General features: G+C 43.9%; 1 protein-coding gene across 11 annotated transcripts in view; it reads left to right on the forward strand.

The window, feature by feature from the left end:
* The window catches only part of SASH1 (SAM and SH3 domain containing 1), a 668,710-nt gene that overhangs the window by 500,747 nt on the left and 143,014 nt on the right, over positions 1-24,949 (forward strand). For all 11 annotated transcript variants that reach the window (XM_067010989.1, XM_067010984.1, XM_059083442.2 and 8 more), the window contains exon 2: positions 19,145-19,273. In XM_067010989.1, the coding sequence (XP_066867090.1) occupies positions 19,229-19,273 (45 nt within the window). In that variant the 5' untranslated portion in view covers positions 19,145-19,228. The remainder of the gene's footprint in view (positions 1-19,144; positions 19,274-24,949) is intronic.

Raw genomic sequence — 24,949 nt, forward strand, 5'->3', positions numbered from 1 at the left:
AGGTATTTATACGTTCAATAAACGTTAAATTGGCCCCCGCCTCTCACCTTTCAACCTCCCCAACACACACACGCGTGCACACGCATGCACACATAGCCCGCCCCCATTCTATTACCAGTTTATTCTACACACTTGATCAAATGGAACAAAAGCAAATCATTTTAAAGCCATCCATATGATGTCTGAAGCTGTATGCTGTACCATATTCCCCAAGATAAGGATTCATTCATTTGTTGAGCTTTTGTTAAACACCTACCTGTGCTACCTGTGGCAGGCACTGCAAAGGATTATAGATGCGTTGCCTTGCAAGAAGATGCATGCATTGGCCCAGCAGAGCTAATATGCAGTGGAGAGAGTGCTTGAATGTGCAGATGTGAAAGAACTAGGAATAAACCCATGCAAGGTAGAGAGACTGCGTAAACGTTAAGGGACTACAGAGCGTAGGAGGGACCTGCCTTTAGGTATATCCCCCTGCCATGGAAGAGGAATAGGCCATTTTGGAAGCTGGACTTTATCATGGGTCTCTTGGCTTTCTACACATTGCTTTTTGTTTGTAGTTATATCTGCTTCACACACTGAAACTGTTTCTACCTGGACAAAGTCAGTGTCTTTATGATGCAGTAAAAATCTTAAAGCTAGATAATCCAGAGTTGGTCATGATACCCTATAACATTGTGAGCCATAACCATTGTGCCAATAACCAATGACAATTTGATAAGACCTAGTTCCCCGACCATGGGTCGAACCCAGGCTCCCAGCAGTGAAAGTGCCGAGTCTTAATCACTGTACCACCAGGGAATTCCCTGGACATCTTATATTAAAAAACAAATTGTGGAATATGGGTAAAATCCAGGGCAACTTTAAGAAACTGGTAGGTGATTAGCTATCATTGGCTGTTTAAAGATAGTTGGCAAGATTTGGCCTCGGGAAGAAATTCACACAGAAGTAGTCTGTGGAAAGCTGTGTTTTGTTTTGTTTTTGCGCTGTGCCTCGTGGCTTGCAGGACCCATACACCCTGCAGTGGAAGCGTGGAGTCCTAACCACTGGACCGCCAGGGAATTCCTGGAAAGTTTTGAAATATTAGTCCCAGCCACTAATCCTTGAGTTCTGCTATTTGAGTGTAGTGGGCTGAGATGTTTCCATCTCAGACTTTTCCTTTCCATGTCTTTGAGCAGTGCCATCTCGGTGTTCTCCTATTAAATTCTCTCTCTGGTTTGGTGTTATTTAAGGTCTCTTGCCTTTTCAAAAATGTGTTCCAACCTACTAGTGCGGTAGTCTCACATGAGGACTGAAATATATTTGTGTACTAAATAAAATTTTATAATGAAAAAAGAACCTGGTGAAGTATATTGCCAAGTACCTCAGGCTTGGTATCTTTCCATTGGTTACCTCTTTGAATGTTGCTGTCTGAGTACCACCCTCATGGAAGTATAGTTTTCAGGAATGGCGAATGCTCTTCCTCCATGTTTCGTACCTTTCAGTGGTTTTGTTGCCACGGAAGGGGGGGATGGGAGAGAAGAGGCTAAAGTCACTGGGCTAATCTTTAGGAAAAAATGAAATGAGGTTGACATTAATTGACTAATACCTTTTTAGATATTGTCTGAATTATTTCTATGGAAATTCACATTGACTTTTCTGCGTTGTCACCTGTGACTCATGTCAAGCCTCTTTGGCCACACTTGTCTATAGGGAGGTGGGGACAACATCTGACCTCAGTCTGGGCATGGAGCCAGGAGGCTGGCTGCTAGCAAAGTAAGGAAAGAGAGGAATAGGGGCGGAAGCCTTTCACTCACCAGGCTTCCAGGAGGGTGGTGAAGTAGCTGCAGTTGGGAAAGAGTTAACTTTAATGGCCTTTTGAGAATCTTTATTTCCTGCATTTATGGCCTAGTTAGCCCTTGCGGGTCAGAAGGTCTTGTTCTGGTATATTCATTAACAGGGCTAATTTTCCTCAGTAGCAGTTGTTCACAGAACTTTCTCTCTAAATCTAATATAAAAAAAATGATTTGGCATTATTAAGCTAGATCATTTATAATCTGGATATACAGAATGTCTTGAAACAGTCCTCACTCATTTTTACAGTATGGAATACTGTGAATACTTCTCTTCTGATTATGTGAAATTGTTTAAATTGCATATTACATAAGGAAGCAGAACATCACCCTACCACGAATTCAGAAACACTGGCGTGTAAAAACCTGCTTCCACTGCCATGTCCTTTAATCATTTTCGAATTTGCACACTGGAGCCAGTTCTTTAAAAGGCCTGTCTGGGTAAGTGAAAGAGTTTTCCTCTGGTACTGGCTGTTTTGCAATCTTACGCTCCCTGTGTTTGACTTTCTCACATTTATAAAACTAATAAACTACATAAACATAAAAGTGCTAAGTGTTAGAACTGACACGTCTTGGGAGTTTGTTTTTAATAAGCTGATATAATTAACGCCTTCAACTATATATTCCATTCGTTTCTTTAGAAACCGTACAAAGAGAACAGGATGATACACATACAAAAGGCACTAGCAGAGTTAATACTGGCCTTTTAAATTGTGATGAAGCCATGGGCGTTTAGAAGCTAAAAGTTGCCAGTTACTTTAAGTCTGAGGACTGAGGAGTAGATCTGTTATTTCGAAAAAATAAATTAAAACGTAGAGCAGTATATGAATTGTTTATGTCCATCTTCCCCAGGGCCTAAGCGTATTGTGCCTGGCACAGTGCTTGTGGATTGATCATTTCATTTCATTCATTCATTCATTCAGCACATTTATATCGAGAGTCTCCTAGGCACTGTCCTCAACACTGAACAGTGAACAAAACTTAGAGAAAAATCTCTGCCCTTATAGACCTTACACTTTCATCGGGAGACAGAGACTGGAAAAGTTAGGAGTCATGCAAACTAGTTTAGATGCTGACAAGTGGTAAAGAGAAAGATAAGGTAGAGAATGGGGTTAGAGGTCGTGCGCGCGTACAGGAGAGGGAGGTTGCAGTGTTAGCTAGGACGACCCTTGAGAAGGGGGTGTTGGAGTCACCTTTGCAGGAGGTGAGGGTAGGGCAGGTAACTGTGAGAAGAGCACAGGCAGGCAGAGGAAGGGGCGAGTTCAAAGTCCTGGCTGGGGCTGGTGGGTCTGGACTGTTGGAGAAGTAAAGAGGTGGCCAGTGTGTGCCTGGAGGCCGTGAGTCTGGGAGGGTCATAAGATGAGGCAGAGACAGGTGCTGGTTGGAGGTGCAGATGGGGAGGGTCTTTCAGGTCATGGGCGGATGGAGGCCTTTACTCTGAGTAAGAGGGGAGCCTGAATAGGGCTTTGGAGCAGAGGGACAGGATCCGAATAGGTTCGAACAGGGTCTCCCCAACTGCTGTGTTTTGAGGGTGCACAGGGTTGAAAGGAGGCAGCCCAGTCTTTGATCTCCCAGAATGAAACAGCTGTTAAATTGCTGTGCGTTGTTGGGCTTCCCTGGTGGCGCAGTGGTTGGGAGTCCGCCTGCCGATGCAGGAGACGCGGGTTCGTGCCCCGGTCCGGGAAGATCCCACGTGCCGCGGAGCAGCTGGGCCCGTGAGCCATGGCTGCTGAGCCTGCGCGTCCGGAGCCTGTGCTCCTCAATGGGAGAGGCCACAGCAGTGAGAGGCCCGCGTACCGCCAAAAAAAAAAAAAAAAAAAAAAAAAAAAAAAATTGCTGTGCGTTGTGAACAGAAAAGCACAGCCCATCCTGACAGAATCAGCATTTAAAAACTGGGCAACCCTTTAAGAGGCCTGATAGGGTTACCAACCAGGGTTCTTGGCCTCTTTAATCGCTAGAAATTGACCAGAGGCTAGACAAGAAATTCAGGCAAGGCGTTATTGGGGCCCCTTACCGAGAACAAGCAACAGGTTCCCGTCTGGCTTGCTCCCCGAAGTGGGGCCTGATGGACTAGTTCCTTCCATGGGGTGAGGGGAGGGGTGTGTCCAGGGGTCCGGCTGGACGGGGGGCTTGGGTGGATTGCCCACCCCTTTGGTGGTGCTGTGTGCAGGCGGCATGCTCAGTGCCCTGCTTTTGCTCCCGACCCCCTGCCTTTGCTCCCAGCTCTTCAGAAGTGGCAGTTGGGCTTTTTGGTCTTTTTGTACCTTTTTGTCCATAATTTGCCCCAACTGCACATGAATGCAGTTATTTTGAGTGCCTTATAGCTTATTTGTATTTTGTTGCTGGAGGAGACATTTGTCTAGGTGCAGGCACTGCACTGCAGCAAAGGGTCCCAGGTCCCAGGTCCCACCCAGGCTGTCTCAGTAGTGCATATAATTTTCTTTGTAGGCTTCCCCCCCACAGCCCCTCCACAATGTGGCAAACAATTAAAATAAAAATGTGTCCCATACACATCACAGAGAAGAAAGTGAAATTGCCCTTTTTTAATACAGCAATTAAGAAGAATAAAATGGTTTGGGTAGGCAGGCGGGAGATGTGTTTTAACTCGTTCATTTCCTTTAGTGAGAGTGTTTCTTTGTAAATCTAAGATCATGGATAGGAAGGAGGGGGCTATGTCAGAGCAAACATTGACCTGTAAAACTATTGGAAGAAACAAGATTTGACTGATGAGTAGGTTAAAATGTTAATTCTTTCTTTTAAATTGAAGTATAGTTGATGTACAGTATTATGTAAGTTATAGGTATACAAATAGTGATTCACAGTTTTTAAAGGTTACACTCAATTTACAGTTATTTTAAAATATTGACTCTATTCCGCATATTGTACAACATAGTCTTGTAGCTTATTTTACACCTAATAGTTTGTACCTCTTAATCCTCTACCCCTATGTTGCCTCTCCTCCCTTCCCTCTCCCCACTGGTAACCACAGGCTTGTTCTGTATATCTGTGAGTCTGCTTTTTTCTTATATTCACTAGTTTGTTTTATTTGTGTAGATTCCACATATAAGTGATACCATATGGTATTTGTCTTTCCATTTCTGACTTACTTCACTTAGTATGATAATCTCTTAATTCCATCCATGTAGCTGCAAATGGCTTTATTTCATTCTTTTTTATGGTTGATTAGTATTCCATTGTATATATATACCACATCTTTTTTATCCATTCATCTGTTGATGGACACTTAGGTTGCTTCCATATCTTGGCAATTGTAAATAATGCTGCTGTGAACATTGGGGTGCATGTATCTTTTCGAATTTGTGTTTTTGTTTCTTTCGGATATATATCCAGGAGTGGAATTGCTGGATCGTTGGGTAGTTCTACTTTTAATTTTTTAAGGAAACTCTGTACTGTTTTCCACAGTGGCTGCACCAGTTTACCTTCCCACCGAAAGTGTACGAGGGTTCCTTTTTCTCCACATCCTCACCAGCATTTGTTATTTGTGTTCTTTTTTTTGTTTTTGTTTTTGTTTTTTTTTGCAGTACGCGGGCCTCTCACTGTTGTGGCCTCTCCCGTTGCGGAGCGCAGGCTCAGCGGCCATGGCTCACGGGCCCAGCCGCTCCGCAGCACGTGGGATATTCCCGGACCGGGGCACGAACCCGCATCTCCTGCATCGGCAGGCGGACTCTCAACCACTGCGCCACCAGGGAAGCCCTATCTATGTTCTTTTTGATGATGGCCATTATGACAGGTGTGAGGAAAAATGTTAATTCTTTGATGAAGGGAATTGCTCTTTCAAAAAAAGTATACGTCAGGGCTTTCCTGGTGGCGCAGCGGTTGAGAATCCGCCTGCCAACACAGGGGACATGGGTTCAAGCCCTGGTCCGGGAGGATCCCACATGCCGTGGAGCAACTAAGCCCGTGCGCCACAACTACTGAGCCTGCGCTCTAGAGCCCGCGAGCCACAACTACTGCAGCCCGCGTGCCTAGAGCCCGTGCTCCGCAACAAGAGAAGCCACCGCGTTGAGAAGCCCGCTCACTGCAACGAAGAGTAGCCCCCGCTCGCCGGAGCTAGAGTTAGCCCGGGTGAAGCCACGAAGACCCAACGCAGCCAAAATAAAGAAAACTATACGTTAGAAATTTAAACTGTGGGTATCATGAAAAAGCCAGTGGTGATGTTAGTAAATTCTCAGCTTGTGAGCAAATTGAATATTTTCATTCTTGTGATAATTGGCTTAGTTAGAATGATGTCAATTCATCTTAGATTTTTGTTGTTGTTTCACTTAGTTCCTAAGAAGCCCGTCAAGTTTTCATTGTAACCATGTATAGAATGCTGTAGAAAGTAAATCGTCTTCCCTGTCAACTTTCAAGATGTTTTTAATCTAAGAGTAAGAACAGATCCTTGTGCTTAAGATGCTTTTTCAGAGCATTTTCACATTATATTCTTGGCGAACATGAAAGTCTTTTATGATGAATATTGAAATCATCTTGAGGGGAAATGATGTGGTTAAGAAAGAACTTGTCTTCCCCCAAAACTGAAGGAAAAGTATGGCTGTCATGTCATGTAATATTTTATGTGGTTACATTCGTAGATGGACAGATACGTAGATACAGTGATACTCACGCATGTGCCTGGAACAAGAGGAGTAATTTTGTGGGGCTGATATTCTTTAAATCTGATTATTCCTATACGTGACAGGTCAGAATATGGTACAGAATGAAGCCAGATTTTCTGTGTTCACCCTACATTCACATTCACAAGCAGGCCTTTGAGTCCTTGATGAAGTCTTTAGTGCCCTGATCGCTATTGTGTGTGTCCTGGAGATCAAGGAGCTGGTCAGAAGAGCAAATGTCGGAAGCTAAGTCAGGAAATGTGCTGGGAGAGGGGTCTAGGTGTGTAGTGAAGAGTTGTTTGGGCACCACTGGGAGTTTTTCCAGGGCATTGGGTGAACTGGTTTCTCCCTGACTTTGGAAGGAAACCACTCAGTTGGTGTCACATGAGCGAAGGACCCTAAAATCGTCTCCAGTAAATAGGAACAAACAGGTAATCTCTTCAGCTCACGGTAGCTCAGTCCCATGACAGGAATATGCAGGGCTTATTCTCTAGGCAGCTAGAGTAAACCTTTGCGCAGCAACGAAGACTCAGTGCAGCCAAGAATAAAAATAAAATAAATAAATTTTTTTTAAAAAAGGGGAATATGCATGTTTCAGAGGCCACAGCGTTGCTCTGGTATTTGCTTTCTTACAGCACCTGAGCCAGTTGCATTCCAGGTGTGTTTTCCTACTGGTTTCCCTGATGGGAGCTTAATGCAGAGGATTCAACCAGAAAAGTTCCGGGTGTGTTCAGTGCCTTTTTTAAGGAAGGCACTCTCTTTGTTTCCAAACACCTCTTTAAAATAATTTTTATTGTTGGGCTTCCCTGGTGGCGCAGTGGTTGAGAGTCCGCCTGCGGATGCAGGGGACGCGGGTTCGTGCCCGGGTCCGGGAAGATCCCACATGCCGCGGAGCGGCTGGGCCCGTGAGCCATGGCCGCTGCGCCTGCACGTCCGGAGCCTGTGCTCCGCAACGGGAGAGGCCACAGTGGTGAGAGGCCCGCGTACCACAAAAAAAAAAAAGTTATTGTTGTACAGTTGACTTACCGTGTTGTGTTAGTTTCAGGTGTACAGCAAAGTGAATCAGTTATACATATATACACTCTTTTTTTAGAGTCTTTTCCCATATAGGTCATTACAGAGCATTGAGTAGAGTTCCCTATACTACACTAATTCCAAACACTTAATTGCTTTTTCTGTCAGGATAGAGAAGAATGTGAGACTTTAATCTTTAACCTTTAGACCTTAGAGCCCATTGCACCAAGAAATTTTGTCCTAAATCTTTTAGGGATAAAAAAATTTCCATTGGATTCTTCCAAGATCTATGACCCTTAACATGTTGAGAATTATCAGCTTTAAGCGGAGATTATTAGGAATCATTAATTCCTATACATGAAAAATCTTCAAACCTAGCTTCTCTTCTGTCTCTTGGCCCCTGTCCTGCCACACCTCTGCACTGAGCCGTCTGCCAACGCCAGGAGCTTTTCCTCTGGGAACAGGCTAGGCCATCCCCTGAGTCAGAGGAGTTACCTTTATTGTCCCCACACCCTCAGTCCGTTCATTTGTCATGGTTTCTAATGATATATTTCGTGTTTGAATGTTTTACCCGTTAGAGCGAATCGCTGTCGTAAGGTCGGTGGGGGCAGGGAGACTGAGCCGGTGAAAGCTCGCCGTTATATGTGACATGCTGGTTTAGTGGATAGAATGTCATCGCATAGTTACAGGATGAATGTTATCGTTGTCCGGCACCCTCAGGAAGGGGAGAGATCAGTCTACTAACTTTTGTTTATTCCTTCCTTCCCTCTGTCATTCGTTCATGTATTCGATAGATATTTCTCAGGTAATTGCCAAGTGTCAGGCGTTGTCATGGTGTTGGGGACTGAGGTTGCAAAAATAAGACCCAGATTCAACTTTCAAGGACTTTAAAGTGTGCTGGGGACACAACCACCATGTAAATAAGCGAGAGTCACTTTTTAAAAATGTCTTAAAATGGAAAAGTTCAACTACATACCAAAGTAGAGAAAATATTTTAAAGAACACCCATATGCCAGCACTACAGTCATCAATCATGGCTAATCCTGTTTCATCATCTCTACTCCTCTCCCCTCCCCCCATGACCTGGAAGCAAATCGCAGACCTCATGGGGGATGATGTATGATTTATGCTTACGTGGTGGGAAGGTCAGGTGCAGCTGCGAAGGATGGGCTGCTCTCTGCAGGGTCAGTGGCATGAAAGAAGGGTGTTCCAGGCAGAAGAAATAATATGGGGGGAGTGGGGATGATGTAGTGCTGCTTGTAGCTTGATCTGGCCAAAACTTGTACATGGATGGAGAGGTGGAGCCACAGGTGGGGGTCTAGAAAGGCAGACAGAGTACAAATAAAAAGGCTTTTGTATTGTCCGCAGCAGACTGACCTCGTCGCATCTTCACTTAGGAGACGTTTATAGTTTTTGAGATTTATATTTTGAAAGTTACAGTGGGCATGGGGTATAGAGTGGGTCGTAAACGAGATGGGATTGGAGAGGGGGGTGAATAGCTGGGAACCTTGGCTGATGTCTTAAAACACTGCTAGGATTAGGATGGAGAAATATTTTGAGACATTGAGAGATATTGGAGAAGAACTATTATGTTAGCACTTATTTATGACACATTATAAGACCTAGTGACCTCTTAACTTTGGGGATAAGTGAATGACCCTGAGACTGTTGGCACGGATCAAATGGGTTGATGCTAATCTCTGGACTACTGGAATCCAGAATGAAAGTTTGGTGGGGATGGAGAGTTTGGACTGAATATGTAGGAAGAATAGGCATAGGCATTTACCTACAGCTAAGGAGATGAAGAAAGAGTTTTAAGAGTTATCAAAATATAAATTAAGGGCTGCAAAGTTTTTCGGTAATGGGCCATGTGTTCAGTATCCTCACGTTTGTAAGTCATGTGAATTTTTATTGATAACACTCTTTAGGTATTACCTGCCAGTTCTTCTTTTTCTTTTACTTTTAAATATTTATTTATTTAGGCTGCTCCAGGTCTTAGTTGTGGCACATGGGATCTTTAGTTGCGGCATGCGGGCTTCTTAGTTGCGGCTCGCATGCGGGATCTAGTTCCCCGGTCGGGGATCGAACCCGGACTGCCTTCATTGGGAGCATGGAGTCTTACCCACTGGACCACCAAGGACGTCCCTACCTGCCAGTTCTTAAAAATGTGGAATTTTGGCAGCATCACCAAGAAAGAATTTAATCCACACCAGCACTATAACACTGAATGGTGATAAGCATGATGCCTTCAGTTTGATCAGGTCACCAGGACATCCAAATATCACTTAACAGTCGCACTGGGCTTCCCTGGTGGCGCAGTGGTTGAGAGTCCGCCTGCCAGTGCAGGGGACACAAGTTCGAGCCCTGGTCCGGGAAGATCCCACGTGCCGCGGAGTGGCTGGGCCCGTGAGCCACAATTACTGAGCCTGTGCTCTAGAGCCCGCGAGCCACAACTACTGAGCCCGCGTGCCTAGAGCCCATGCTCTGCAACAAGAGAAGCCATGAGGCAGGCAGCCAGAGAAAGCGCAAAGTGTGATTCATACTCATCAAAATCTGTGAATCTGGTCTGAAATTCTGACTTCATTCCCACCCAACTGGCTCACTCTGCTTTTGTTTCAAAATCTGCGATTCGATTAAGCCCAGGCAGTTTGGAAAGGAGAAATGAGTTGAGTCTAAAATGGTCATCTGCTAAATCCTCATGTCCATTTTAAAGTGTGAATCTGCACTTGAAGTTTTTAGAACAAGCTGTCAACGTTCTAGTCTTTTCCCTGCGTTTTTCAAGTTCTGAAGGTTCCTGTGAAATGTTCTTTTTAAGCCACCGATAGCCCAGCAAATGGGATCTTTCAAAGCCTTTAATTCCAGAAAGACCTTATACTAAGCACACAGTTTAGTAAATCCCTTCAACAAATTTCCATGACTTAGTTATATGACCGCATTAAAATACAGCCATACTTGGCTTTTCTGTCCAGTAATAATAAGCATTCATGTTTCTTGATTTTATATTGTATACTTAGCACCCAGCACAGCACCCGGAATGCCATAGGTGTTCAGTAAGTACTATTTGAATTAATGAAGTATCCCATTAGGTTTCGATGATTGAAGAACATAATTTTATAGCCCTGATCACTTTCTCCATCACACCTGACAATCATCGTGATGTGAAAGATGCCAGCACCCACTCTGAGGAGGCCTCTTCATTCTTTTTGTAGTGGCTACTCCTCTCCGTGGCCTGTAAACTGAGTTTGTTCATATTTAAACCAAGCTGTTCAAATCCCTTCCCAGCACATACCCAGCAGATAATTAGGGATAACTAGTTCATGCATAAGATTTTGGTAATAACATTTTTGCTAAAGATCTCAAGCTTTTCGTATCCTGGGGTCAAGCAGGCTGCACTGAGGCTGAAGGAGGAAGAGGAGAAGGAAAAAAATGCTTCTGTTGTGGCTTTAAATCAGTTCGACCACAGATGAGATTTCCCCCAGGAGAGCGGGGACCACAAGAAGAGAAAAACCCAGGGAGAGCCTTTGGGGAGCATCTGCATTTAGGGGTAAGCTGAGGAGGAGGGAGAGAGTCCCGAGGAGACCCATGTGCACTGAGCTCTAGAATGGACTCGAAAGTGGGAGGACCCGGGTGCAGCCCGAGAGACAAACTCCACCAATGACTTTCAAACTTTTGGCCCCAGACTCACTGGAAGCTGTATTTTACGTTGTGATCGGGTACAGTTATACACGCACATAACTGAAAAAAATGTTGCAGGAAACAGTCCTGTTTCTTCATGGGATGTATGCCAACCTCTTCTATTCTGTTCTGTGCTCTTCTGTGCTCTGCAATGTTGTTTAAACAAATGCTGGTCTCAAATGTCACAGAGTATCTTAGGACTGTGTGGTGACTTAGGACTGTGTCAACGCAGAAGTCAGAAGTGAATCAGCAGTAGCCATACTTTCTAGACTCTGAAGGTTAGTGGAGGGCAGGGGCCACTGTGGTGGCTCCCTTGCGGTGTCACTGATCTACCTTGCTAGCGTGAAGTGGTGCCCGGACCCCCAGCAAGTCCAGGTCCTGCCAGGTCTCCGTCATCTTCTGGGGGTCCTGAGCCATCTGAAGAACTACAGCTTCTCTTGTAGGTCACTGATGGCATCAGGGTTGGAGTTGATGAGAAGCAGATGTGGATTCGCGTGGGCTCTGTAATTTGCGGCAAGCGGGCTCTCTCATTGAGGTGCGTGAGTTCAGTAGTTGTGGCGCACGGGCTTAGTTGCCCCATGGCATGTGGGAAGGGATCCCAGTTTCCTGATCAGGGATTGAACCCACGTCCCCTGCATTGGAAGGCGGATTCTTTACCACTGGGCCACCAGGGAAGTTCCGCCTTTATTATTTTTTTAATTTTTAATTTTATTTATTTATCTTTTGACCACACCTTGCAGCATGTGGAACTTCCCCAACCAGGGATGTAACCTTCACCCCCTGCAGTGGAAGTGCGGAGTCTTAACCACTGGACTGCCAGGGGGAAGTCCCTGAAGACCACTGCCTTTGGAAGCAGCTGCTGAGAGAGTGCTGGAAAGGAGGGGGTCACCAATACTGGCAGCTTGTGAGGCTGTTCTTCATGCTTCAGGAAGGGATTTATGTTAACTGGAGACCACTGATGCATGATAGTGGGGGCCACGGGCACCAAGATCATATTTGCCAAAGCAAGAGTTAGACATGGGTTCTGGCGGGTTCTGAGTGTTTTGGAGGGAGGAGAGTGGAAGATGTGAAATCAGCCCTCTTCCAGCCGCCTGCCATGTGGGTGTGCCCCCGGAGACCTCTTTCACCACCAGTATGACTTAATTTGTCCCTCTGGTGTATGTTTTTGGTTGTTATGTGTAAAAAACTTTCCTGAAACAAACTGTATTTCAGCTCAAACCATCTGCAGAAATGCTGAGAGAGATACCTCAGAGAAATATATTTGAGATCAGTTGTTACATATTCAATGAATTTCTCCAGAATGATATGGCAGGATGGGATGACAGAGCTGGTGCAAACATTGACATCTCACGGATTCAGTGAGGCTGAACAAGGAAACTGGAATTAAAATCTTGTTTATGGTAGTAGCAACTTCACCTGAAAGGTTGCTGGAAGTGTTTATCACCTCAAAGTCTTTACACAAGCTAATTAAGAGTGAGAATGCATTGTGAAGTCATTCAAGAAGTCAGTTGGGCTTTATTTTATTGTAGTGATTGCTTTTAGTGGATTTATCTGGTAGGGGACTGATGTAAATATTTATATATATGAATATATCTTCATTCCTCTCCCAAACAATAGTGAGCAGAATTTATAAATTTATAATTTATAAATTTATAATTTATAATTATAAATTATATATAATATAAATATATTATATAATATATATAAATTTATAATTATAATTATAATTATAATTAATTATAATTAATTATATAATTATAATTATATATAATATATATATTATTATATATATAATAATATATAATAATATATAATATATATATTATTATATATATATATTATATATATTATTATAATTATAATATAATTATAATTAATTATAATTATATATAATATATATATTATATATATAATTATAATTAATTATAATTATATTATAATTATAATTATAATTATAATATAAATTTATAATTATAAATTAATTATAAATTTATAAATTTATAATTTATAAATTTATAATTTATATTTCATAAAATATATCATGTATGTACTTACTATTATAGACAGAAAAGGTAGAGATGTGTGAAATAAATGAGCCAGGAGTCTTGTTCCCTTTCTTCCCTTCAACTTTGGGGATTCAGAGAAACGCATTGAGTTTTCCCTTAGGGCTCTGTCTTTATAGATAGATAAAATAGCAGGACCAAGAGTTCCTTTCCATTCATTTGCATATAATCTGCATACAGGAGTACAGATTACATTGTGTCTCCTGGTGTTTTCAGAGAAGTTTTTTTCTTTTTCTTTTTTTCCCCTTAAACTTTGTCAAGAGATTCTAAAGCATAAATGACATCTGGGGAAAGAAGAGAGCAAAAACAAAAAAAGTAATGATACAAATGCCTCTGTTTTCTTAGTACTTTTAGTTTTCACATTTTCCAGAGACAGAAGTACATTGGGATAAAAATTCAGAAATGCTATTAAATCAATTGTTGAGAGAACAATGCTCTGTTTCTTTTCTCCTTAATTGTAACAGCAGTTCACCCGATCTGAATTGTTTGGTATAATGCCCCTTATCTCTATATTTTTATGTTGGTTGTATAAAAAAGATGGGTGTTTGGTATAAATGTGTGCTGTGGCTTCATGGTAAAAGTATACAAGTTAGTCTTCCATTGAGCTGACACTGGTAGTGGGACCCAGATTTAAATTAAGTTCATATTAAGTGAAATGGATGGTCATATGGAAAAATGCTGTGACCTGGTTTTGTAATAAGAAACGGGAAGAGAGCTTGAATTTGCATGTATCTTTTTTTTTTTGGTAGACAGTGATGGGAAAATTCTGGTAAAAAAGTTTATGTGTCACAAAATTTCACAATTTACTTTAAAAAGGCTATTTTGAGGAAATAAGCTTTTTCTGAGTTCCTAAATACATAACTAATATTGCTTCAGCCTAATGCATGCAAACCAAAGGGGGAAAATAAACAAAACAGATTAGACAAGTAATACACTCGACAGCAGAAACTTTTAACACCTTAAAAGAAAAAAAAGTTTAAAAAGGAATCTGTTTCAGTATTTTAATGTATTTATTATAATAAATATCGAAATTTATAAAGTCACACTATATATTTAGAAGTTTATTTTGTAACATCAGTGCCTCTTGGCATTAGCATTGTGGGGTGTTCAGTCAGACATGAACTTCGCATCCCCCAAAAAAGATGTACGAGGTGTGGTGCTATTGAAACATCAACTGCATTATTATTATTATTATTTCTTTTTCGGTACGCGGGCCTCTCCCGTTGTGGAGCACAGGCCCCGGACGCGCAGGCCCAGCGGCCATGGCTCACGGGCCCAGCCGCTCCGCGGCATGTGGGATCTTCCTGGACCGGGGCACGAACCCGTGTCCCCTGCATCGGCAGGTGGACTCCCAACCACTGCACCACTAGGGAAGCCCTCAACTGCATTATTTAAATTCCCTAGGGACTATTGTTGCAAATATTTTAATAGAAGTAAATATTTTTACTGAATAGGTCTGTACTATATCAAGTAAGAACAAGTTGAACGGAAAGGATGCACGGGTTTCCAGACAGTCCTGAAAAAGCATGGATTTGGAGTGGGTGAAGAGAAAATCATAATGTGGCTCCGTGGTTCCATGTGATTATTGGGATGGAAAAAAATTTCTTTCTGTGCATAGCAGACAAGACCTACTTAAAACACACACACACACACACACACACACACACACACACACGCTTTAAAAAAATTATTTTGTCTTTCTTGGCATTTAAATGATCAAGACTGATAAAAGTGGTAATTATGGGGACTCACTGAACATCTGGAAAGCGATTTGAAAAAACAGAGGCAGCTGTGCCACCCTGTTCTAAATTATTATTTGCTGAGCATCAAGTGAGGAGTGGTTATTGCAGGGTGTGAAATGTTTGCTGTCTTTGGCCTGAGTTGAGCTGAACAGCTGCTTTCTTCCTCATGAGCAACAGATATTTCCCAGGCCCTCAGATATTTGGGGAGTTCCGAGTGATTGGGAGTGAGGGATAGGGAATGAAACTGTTTCACTGTTAGGAAAAAAAGTTTGACCAGAAGCCTAGAAACTTTAAAAGTAAAGTGAACAGTTGGCTTTGAAGGTGTCCCAGGATATATGAGAGAGGAGAGAGAAAGGAAAGAAAGCAATTTGAACAAAGCTATATAAATTATCATTTTTATAATTTTTTCGGGTGGCCTTGATTAGTCCAAGAAAGTAGTAGTTGGTTGTGATAAGTCATACAGTTCATAAACTTGAAAGCTGATTATTTTTGAGAAGCCAGCCATCGAGATTGGAGTGTCTTGGCTTGGTCAGTATCACTCTCAGTGCCTCTGTGAATAAGAGAGAGTGGGAGAGAGAGAGGTAGGTTAATTTCCATTAAGAACAGCAAGCCATAGGGAAATGTGTGGATATAGCCCCTCTCACAAGTTCACTCAGGTATTAGAAGATACAGATTTTGTGTTTGGTCAAAGGTGGCAGGTATGTTTCATTTCCTGGAGGGATGAAGGCAGAAGTTTCTTGATGAGGATGGCATCAAACTCTCGAGAGACTAAGACAATTCTGAAGAGCCCAAGGTCTTCTAGGAGCCCCAGTTGCTGTGGGGAGTGGCCGGATCAGGGCAATAACTCATGAAGATGGGTTCTCAGGTAACACTCTTGCAAGTCCCGTCCTTTTTACCTTCCAACACACACTCATCTTTCCCAGTATATACTGGGCGAGGGAGCTAAGAAAACTTCATGCTCTTGAAGAGAAGTGGGGTGGTGAGGGCGTGTGTCTTTGAGGTGCAAGCAAACATCCTGGGTCAATAGAAGGCAGATACCCTGATGTTAAAGGTAGCCCAGTTCCCTTTGTCCTAGGAACTGTCCAGATGCGTCTCTCTGGCTGAGGCAGCGGTGGTCTGGAGCCCTTGCCTCGCTGGGCACTTTACACTGTCATAGTCCTGGTCGTTGGCTGGAACAGATGCTCCCATGGGAGCAGCCCTTCTGTCCTCGCTCTTTCCTAAATTTTCTTCCAGTACTTTCTCTTGGTGTTGGGGGTGGCATGGGGGCTGGGGGAGCCACCACTGTAGGGGCTGCCTGTCTTCTCTCACTCCTCCGGTCCTCCCCGTCGGCAGGCCTCAGCCCCTCTCTCCACCGGGCTGGTAAGTGTGGGGTTTATTTGTAGAATGGGTGATGTGTGCGGCACAGATCATTCTTAGGAGAGAGACGCGGTCTGATCTCTTGTTTTGCAAGGTCACTTTGGTGACTGGATGCAAGGCAGGTGAGGCCAAATGGGGAAGGAGACAAGAAGACCAGTCAGGAGGATGTAGATTTTCATGTTGTGGCCCATGGGGCATGTGCTGTTGAGTTGAGACGAGTCAGGGCAGACCTCAGGATCGTAATCCGTTTTATGATGCAAATCTGCTCTGTGCGTTTCCTCAGAGGCTAGCAGCAGACTTCCATTCGACTCCTTCTTATTTTCCCTACCGGAAACGTGACAAACCTTTTCTGGGGGGAGGTGTAAGCTCCTGCCACCTGTACTGTGGCCATCCAGCCTGTTGTCTCAGACGGGAGGGACTGACTTTTGCCCAGACATGTTCAAACATCTTACTGTTGCTGTACAGAGCTTCCCATCCCTAGCTCTGTACTGGGGACTTTGAGGCAATTACCTCAAGCATAGAACATTTTATTGGTAACAAAGGAAGAATCTTTTCTATAAAAAATCATTTCTTTCAATTCTGTTTCCCGACTCTGTCAGTTTTGTGAAATTGGTGAATGCAGAAGTGGGATAGAGGTGGTCACTTGCTCTGACCCGCTCATCCTGACCAGGGGCCTTGAGGTCTTTAGCAGAAAGCCTTTCTTTTTTCTTTTTTCTTTTTTAAAATTAATTAATTAATTAATTAGGCTGCACTGGGTCTTCACTGCTGCGTGCGGGCTTTCTCTACTTGCGGTGAGTGGGGGGCTACTCTTCGTTGCAGCGCAGGGGCTTCTCATTGCGGTGGCTTCTCTTGTTGCGGAGCACGTGCTCTAGGCGCGCGGGCTTCAGTAGTTGCGGCGCGTGGGCTTAGTTGCTCCGCGGCATGTGGGATCTTCCCAGACCAGGGCTCAAACCCCCGTCCCCTGCATTGGCAGGCGGATTCTTAACCACTGCGCCACCAGGGAAGTCCCAGCAGAAAGGCTTTTGAAGAATTCTCTTTTTGTTGTTGTTATATACTGTAATTTTATTTCAATAGCACAAACGAAGTTAGTGAGAAGGAAATTTATATGAAACAGTATGGTATAAATAGCAGAGAACCAAAAACTCTAAAAAGGAAGTACATCTAAAGCATGAGAATTCAACATTCATTGGTGTTTCATCTTCAGTTTTTTCTTTTTTTTTTTTTTTTTTTTTTGCGGTACACGGGCCTCTCACTGTTGTGGCTTCTCCCGTTGCGGAGCTCAGGCTCCGTACGCGCAGGCTCAGCGACCATGGCTCACGGGCCCAGCTGCTCCGCGGCATGTGGGACCTTCCCGTACCGGGGCACGAACCCGCGTCCCCTGCATCGGCAGGTGGACTCTCAACCACTGCGCCACCAGGGAAGCCCCATCTTCAGTTTTGATTGACACTTGATGTCTGCAAATTTTGAAACAAACTTTGAGATCATGATGACTATTCTGAAGAGATTTCAGCACCAGCACTGAAGAACTCTTAATTCCCAAAGCCTGTCTGCGTCTAAGTGTGCTTTGCAGTCTTAGACACGTGCGCTAAGGATGGTGTGCTGGCATTAACTATGAGACAGGGCTGGCCAGTGGTCTGTCCCAGGGAAAATGTGTATGCACTTTTTCGGTTGCCTAAGAGTTGTGTTTTCCTTGGTTATCTTGGTAAAATCCTTTTCCTTGGTTGTCTTGGTAGGGTCTTTTATTCATACCAAAAAAGACCTTGTTGGGAGGGGAAAAGGGGCAGGGGAGATGCTTCTCTGAATGAATGAATGAATGAATGAATGAATAGACAAAATGGCATAACGTACAAATGTATACAGCATTGCTGTCATCCTCTGTGTATGTGTTCAAACATGTCTTTAGGAATCAGTTCCCCTACAGGAAGACTACAATCTGAAACATTATTTGTAGTGAATATTATCAGCTAAGTAAATTGAGCACTTACTATGTGCCAGGAGGACTGTGAAGGAGCAAGCTCTGAGTATGTCATGTTACTTAATCACTCCTCACGGGGAGGTATCCCAGCGTTGCCAGAGATTAGGAAACATGCTTAAGGCTGCCGAACCAGAGGTGACCGTAGAGCTGGATGTGAACTCGGGGGTGTGGGCTCCAGAGCAGCTTCTGGGCCCGTCCCTCAGTGGAGAGACAGATATGTTTCCTTATTTATTTAGCTGAATTTGTTCTCTTGCATCTGTACTTGAATGATGTAGGGAATAAGAGTTCCCACTTTTCTGAGGGTCTCATGGGGGAGGTATGGTTCAGGTGTGTCCCAGATACAGCATTCCCTGTTGGCGTCTGAATTCTCAGCTTCCCATGTGAATTCCCAGGAGTGGTGTCCTGGCATCTGGGTTTCTCAAACGCTTCCCCAGAGGTTCTGATGCAGCCACCGACTGGGCTTTCGGGTGTCTCGCACTGACACAGTGGTTTGCCCAGGGGTTTCTTGGCCCTGCAAGGCAGGCAGGGATGTGGGTTAAAACCGTGGCTTTGGCATCAGACAGTCCTGAGCTGGAGGCCGGGCTTCTTTGCTCGGTAGCCGTGCAATACTTGGGCTGTCACTCAGCTTTTTTGAGCTGCTGTTTGTCCATCTATACACAGGGAGGAAAATAGGTCCTATGTCCCAGGGCTGTCCTCAGCATGAGGAGGACATGTCGCGTATAAAATTTAGCCTGGCACACGTCCACCACTGAAAAAATGCCAGCTGTTATTAGTATAGGTGCCGCGTAGAGGAAGACTGGATGATGTGGGGCGTTTGCAGGTGGACTGATCGCCTTTGTTCTCTTCCTGTTTCGTCCCCCGCCCTCCTCACCCTCAGGACGGCTCCCTGGGAAACATCGATGACCTGGCGCAACAGTATGCAGATTATTACAATACGTGTTTCTCCGACGTGTGCGAGAGGATGGAGGAGCTGCGGAAACGGCGGGTTTCCCAGGACCTGGATGTGGTGAGTGGGGCACTGGCTATATGTTCTTGCCCAGCCGGGCTGCTCCTGGTCCGGCATCCGCTCCTTCAGCCCTCTCGTGGCTGGCTGTGTGTGCATTATTACTCTGCAGGCTGCTGCACTAGTTTGAGAGAAAAAATTCAGATCCCCAAAGGATTAACCCAGGTCTGTGGCTGTCAGACTGCATGAGTATTAGTTGGGGCAATAATGATCAAATTTTTTTATTCATTAAAAGATTGCATTTGAATTTTAATTTTTTTTAGCTTAAGGGGAAAGGATGTTTTTACTGTTGGCCGGTATACACTACATTTTTTTTTTTTTTTTTTTTGCGGTACGCGGGCCTCTCACTGCTGTGGCCTCTCCCGTTGCGGAGCACAGGCTCCGGACGCGCAGGCTCAGCGGCCATGGCTCACGGGTCCAGCCGCTCCGCGGCACGTGGGATCTTCCCGGACCGGGGCACGAACCCGTGTTCCCTGCATCGGCAGGCGGACTCTCAACCACTGCGCCACCAGGGAAGCCCTTCTTTTTTGTTTTGAACAAAATAAAATTTAAAGAAACAAGAAACCATCCTAATTTCTCACCTAGCAGTAGCCATTTTGGTGTTTTAGCAAGTCTCCGTTCCGTGTTTTTCTGGGCATTTTTACATGAGCAATGTAATTCTTGCTTTTTTACTTAACATTTTATTATAGTTCTTCCATGTTGCTAAGACCTCTTTGTAATCACCATTTTTCATGATTTTACCAAGATAACCAAGGAAGACCCAACTCTTCTCTGGTGCATTGAAATTCATTTGGCTGTTTTATAAGGACTTTTATGTGTATGATTAGTGGAGCATTTGAAGTTCCATGTGATAAACAGTAAGTACAGAGTTTAGGTCTATATAATCTAGTGTGCTGGTATTTCCATGTTGTACATTTACTAGAAAGTATCTTACCCAAACTTCTGCATTTATTAATTTAAATTTGCTATATAGGTCTTGGGTTCATTTTGGTTCAGTGCTTCTCAAATTGTTCTGTTTCATTGTGGTGACCTTAAGACCATTTTAGGAATGAGAGGCAGGCAGAAGAAAAGGCTTAACACTCCGTGTTTCCTAATCTGGACCAGCTCCTTTTTAAGCATCTTTTATGTATTAGGGGACTACGTGGATCTTTTCTGAGTAACAGTACCTCTGCCTTCAAAAAAATGTTGAAAACTACTGATTCAATTGAATCCTTATTTATTTTGTGATTTTTCCATAAATCTACTTCTAGTAGAGATGAAAAAATTAGTAACTCGGAACAGATAATTCTTTTATTAATAATTCCTTTTATGTTTGAAAAAACCTATTGGATAAGGGATCCACCAAATAGTTTAGGCACTGCTGCTGTGTATTCCGTAAGTAGACATCATTCACTTCCACCCTAAGTAAGATGCTGGTGCTCTTATGCAGTTTCATTTCTTTCCTTAACTCAGTCCACGTAAAGATTTCTTATATAATAACTGTCAAATAACTATTGATCCTTTTTCCTTTTTGTTCACTGATTTCGTGTTCAACATGGGTGGGAGTTAGTATAATGGAATGGACTGAGGCTGAGAAGCATCCGTTGGGGGCAGAAAGCCATCACCCCAGGAGCCTGACACCCTGGCCCAGGCAGGCACATGGGCGTCATTGTTGCCAAGGGCTTCTTTCCTATAACTTTGTCCCCTGGCATGTGTGAAGGGGGGTGGGGAGGGGCATTATTTCTTTCCTTTTAAGAAAGTATTCTCATGTGGCAAAAGACTGATAAAATTAATTAGACTCTCCTATTGAGGCACAGTTACTGCCTTTTTTTTTTTTTTTTTTTTTGGCAAGATTGCAGCCAAACAGCAACTTCATTATTGCACTGAGTTCTTGAATGTTACAATTTTGACCTTGAATAATAGGATACTCTGTGGCTTCCTTGGACATTTCACCATGCAAGGAAATGATGGCTGTGAATTGACAGATGATCCTTGATATGACACTCAACTGCTCTTCCCCACATTCTAGCCGGTTAAGAGTTGGGGTTACCATAGTCATTCCACAGTGTTTGGGAACCTTGGAAAGCAGCTTCTTGGTAGGAAAGGAAGACTGCCTGGAGTTGGAATAAATAACTGCTTCCCATTTAGACAGATGGGCCTAATTTGGTGTGCTCTGTTCCAGAGCCTTTGCAAAAGACAGTGTAGGGAGAAAACACCGTGTGAGCTAAATTACTTCTCATCAAAGGTGCAGGAATGTGGTGGTAGATGGGAGCTGGCTGGAAACTCTCTTCATCCTTTAAAGTGTAGTTAGTGAGACAAGTAAGATCCCAAGTCAGCGTATTCAGTTCCCTTTCTTTGAGATTCCAGGCAAGTATTGCAGACCAAGTTAGACGCCATGTAGTTCACATCCTTCACATGGCTCAGGAGTCCAGAAGTTAAAGGTTGTTTAAGGTCATCGTTCAGGCCATGCTTGCAACACTGGCGACTTAGGGAAAGTTCCCTCTCAGGGTGGTTAGGTCATCACAGATTGAGTCCTGATGGGAACTCATTTTCTTGAAAAGCTGCAACTTTCAGTCCGTAATGCTACCTTTTTTTTTTTTTTCATAACACCACTTTTTATTGCATCAGAATTTACCCGTATTTCTAGATTGCGAATTATGCCTTCGGACAGGTAGGCAAAATTCTTGCATGCTAGGCTCTTGGGGCAGCTTGGGGTCTGAGGACCTGCAGCTTAATACTTGTTTTCTGTGCTAGTGAGCAGCCCTGTGTCAAACGCAGAAGTGAGGGACTTCCCTGGTGGTCCAGTGGTTAGGACTCTGTGCTTCCCCTGCAGGGGGCATGGGTTTGATCTCTGGCCAGGGAACTAAGATCCTGCATGTGGCACGCTCAGCCAAAAAGGAAAAAAAAAAAAAAAATTGCCGAAAGGAAATAAGAAAGCAGAAATGAGATGACTTGGAGAAGAAATAATCCACCGAAAGCACTAAGAGGAAATAGTAACATGTTAGGAGCATAAAACAATTTACAGGGAAAACAATAGCATTAAGTTTGTTGTATCTGCTGTAAAAAAAGTCATTAGAGACAGCTTTGAGGGCAGAGAGTTTGGGGTGATGGTTTAAATTGGTTTTATGGGTTTGTTTCATTTCACATCCTATGGGTGAATTTGGGAGATTGAGGAAATGTTCTATAGACAGAATAGATATTTAGATATTTATGTTTGGCTTTAAAAAGTCCAGGGCTTCCCTGGTGGCGCAGTGGTTGAGAATCCGCCTGCCGATGCAGGAGACACGGGTTCGTGCCCGGGTCCGGGAAGATCCCACATGCTGCGGAGCGGCTGGGCCTGTGAGCCATGGCCTCTGAGCCTGCGCGTCGGGAGCCTGTGCTCCGCAACGGGAGAGCCCACAACAGTGAGAGGCCCGCGTACCACAAAAAAAAATAAATAAATAAAAATTAAAAAAAAAATAAAAAGTCCAAAAATGCAGTGTCCTTAAGAGCTAGTTACATGTCAATTGGAGAACAAACAAGCCAAAAAGTCACCCTGCCCACAGAGATGCTTGACTTAACCCTGAAAAATAAAAGGTTTTGATAATTATGTTAATAATTAACTTCTGGGTCTGGATATCAGACTACTTCTCCAGGACCTAATCACCTGGACCCTGGCTGGAATAAAGCCCTTGCTTGATGAAGTGTTTTGGGGGCCAGTTAGTTTAGACGAAGGTAACAGAGAGAGTACAGATGAGTAAAAATGCAACAGCATAAGCACGGATTATGATTGAGATTTATAACTGCCCTGAGAGTTTCTGTTTAGCACCAAGTGGGCCCTAAAGGAACCGTGTGTTTGGACCACAGCCCTTGCCTCTGCTGGGGATTAGGACGTTAGTGTTTGGGAACAGCAGGGAAGTTGCCCGTATTTCCATACATTTGGGCACATCGCTGAGCACTGTGTGTTTTTTTGGCTGTGAGAAGCTGCATTTGGAAATGACAACAGCTTTCCAAGTCCATAATGGGCCCATGTCTAGTGATGCTAAGTCTGACATCTGTCAAAGTGACACCATGGCCAGGAGAGGGACACATGCAAGGCAGCCTCTTATTACCGGCCATGTCAGCTTCCTCGACATCTTTGCGGCTGAGTCTACTTGGATGTTGGCAGAAACAAGTTTGTACAGTGGTTGGTGTATCATAGCCTTGACAGAGAAGTCACCACTTACAGGATCTCTGTGCCACTTACAGGTGACTTACAGTTTGTGCCAAACTGTTAACACATCTGCGTGGGGCCTCAAGAGCCAAGAACCCAGGCAAGACTCACCCAGGTCTTTGAGGACTGGAACTATTACATATTATCAGAGAGAAATGTGATATCAGAACCATTGCCGATGGTGTACGAATGATTCTGGGGCATAATTATTGTTCCTAGCAATTTTCGTAATTTAATCTTTTGAGGTATAATTCCGGACAGAGACAGAGGCAGTAAGAGTGGTGCCTGGCGTGACTAGAGGTGATTCTTGGGGCTTCTTCAGACCCTACCACTCTCACCCCACGCCCAGGCTGGAGTCCTGGCCTCGGTGATTGTCACAGTGGCAAAAGGGTGTGAGAGACATGATGGAAGGAGACTGGGGAAGTCAGGAAGACTTGGGTTCAAATTCTGGCTGTTGTACTTAACTGGCACGTTGTGTAACCTTTCTAAGCTCCAGTTCCCCCATCTATAAAATGGGGTAAAAATATCTCATAAAGTTGTTACAAGGATTAAATGAGAAAACTGCTATAAAGTATACCTGGTCCCTCATTGTAAGTGACCTATAACTGTTCATTTCTCTTCCTTTCTTTCTATTCCTGGTTCAAAAATTCCTGTCATGATGCAGGAGTATCTTTTATTTGTACTTCATTAATATTTATTCACCTGAGTGCAGAGGTTTCTTTTAGCTTTTATTTTGGAAAATTTCAAAAATATATAAACAGCATATACTATAACAAACTTCCTGTGCCTCTTACCCAGCTTCAGCACTTACCAGCATCCTGACATTCTCACTTCATCTTTACTCTTCACGCCTGCTTCTTATTTATTTATTTTTATTTATTTATTTCTGGCTGCATTGGGTCTTCGTTGCTGTGCGCAGTCTTCTCATTGTGGTGGCTTTTCTTGTTGTGGAGCACGGGCTCTAGTCACGTGGGCTTCAGTAGTTGTGGCACACAGGCTTCAGTAATTGTGGCTCGCGGGCTCTAGAGCGCAGGCTCAGTAGTCGTGGCGCACGGGCTTAGTTGCTCCGCGGCACGTGGGATCTTCCCAGACCAGGGCTCGAATCTGTGTCCCCTGCATTGGCAGGTGGATTCTTAACCACTGCGCCACCAGGGAAGCCCCTTCACGCCTGCTTAATTATTATTATTATTATTTTTTTGCGGTACGCGGGCCTCTCACTGTTGTGGCCTCTCCCGTTGCGGAGCACAGGCTCCGGACGCGCAGGCTCAGCGGCCACGGCTCACGGGCCCAGCCGCTCCGCGGCACGTGGGGTCTTCCCGGACCGGGGCACGAACCTCTGTCCCCTGCATCGGCAGGCGGACTCTCAACCACTGTGCCACCAGGGAAGCCCAATTATTATTTTTTAAAAGTTCTTTGTGACGTAAAATTTACATATTGAAATGCTTGCATCTTAGCTATCCAGTTTTGTCAAGTGGGTATAGGCATGTTATCCACACCCCAGCGTGATG

This window comes from Kogia breviceps, chromosome 13, assembly GCF_026419965.1.
Source record: "Kogia breviceps isolate mKogBre1 chromosome 13, mKogBre1 haplotype 1, whole genome shotgun sequence".
In the NCBI taxonomy this organism is placed as follows: Eukaryota; Metazoa; Chordata; class Mammalia; order Artiodactyla; family Physeteridae; genus Kogia; species Kogia breviceps.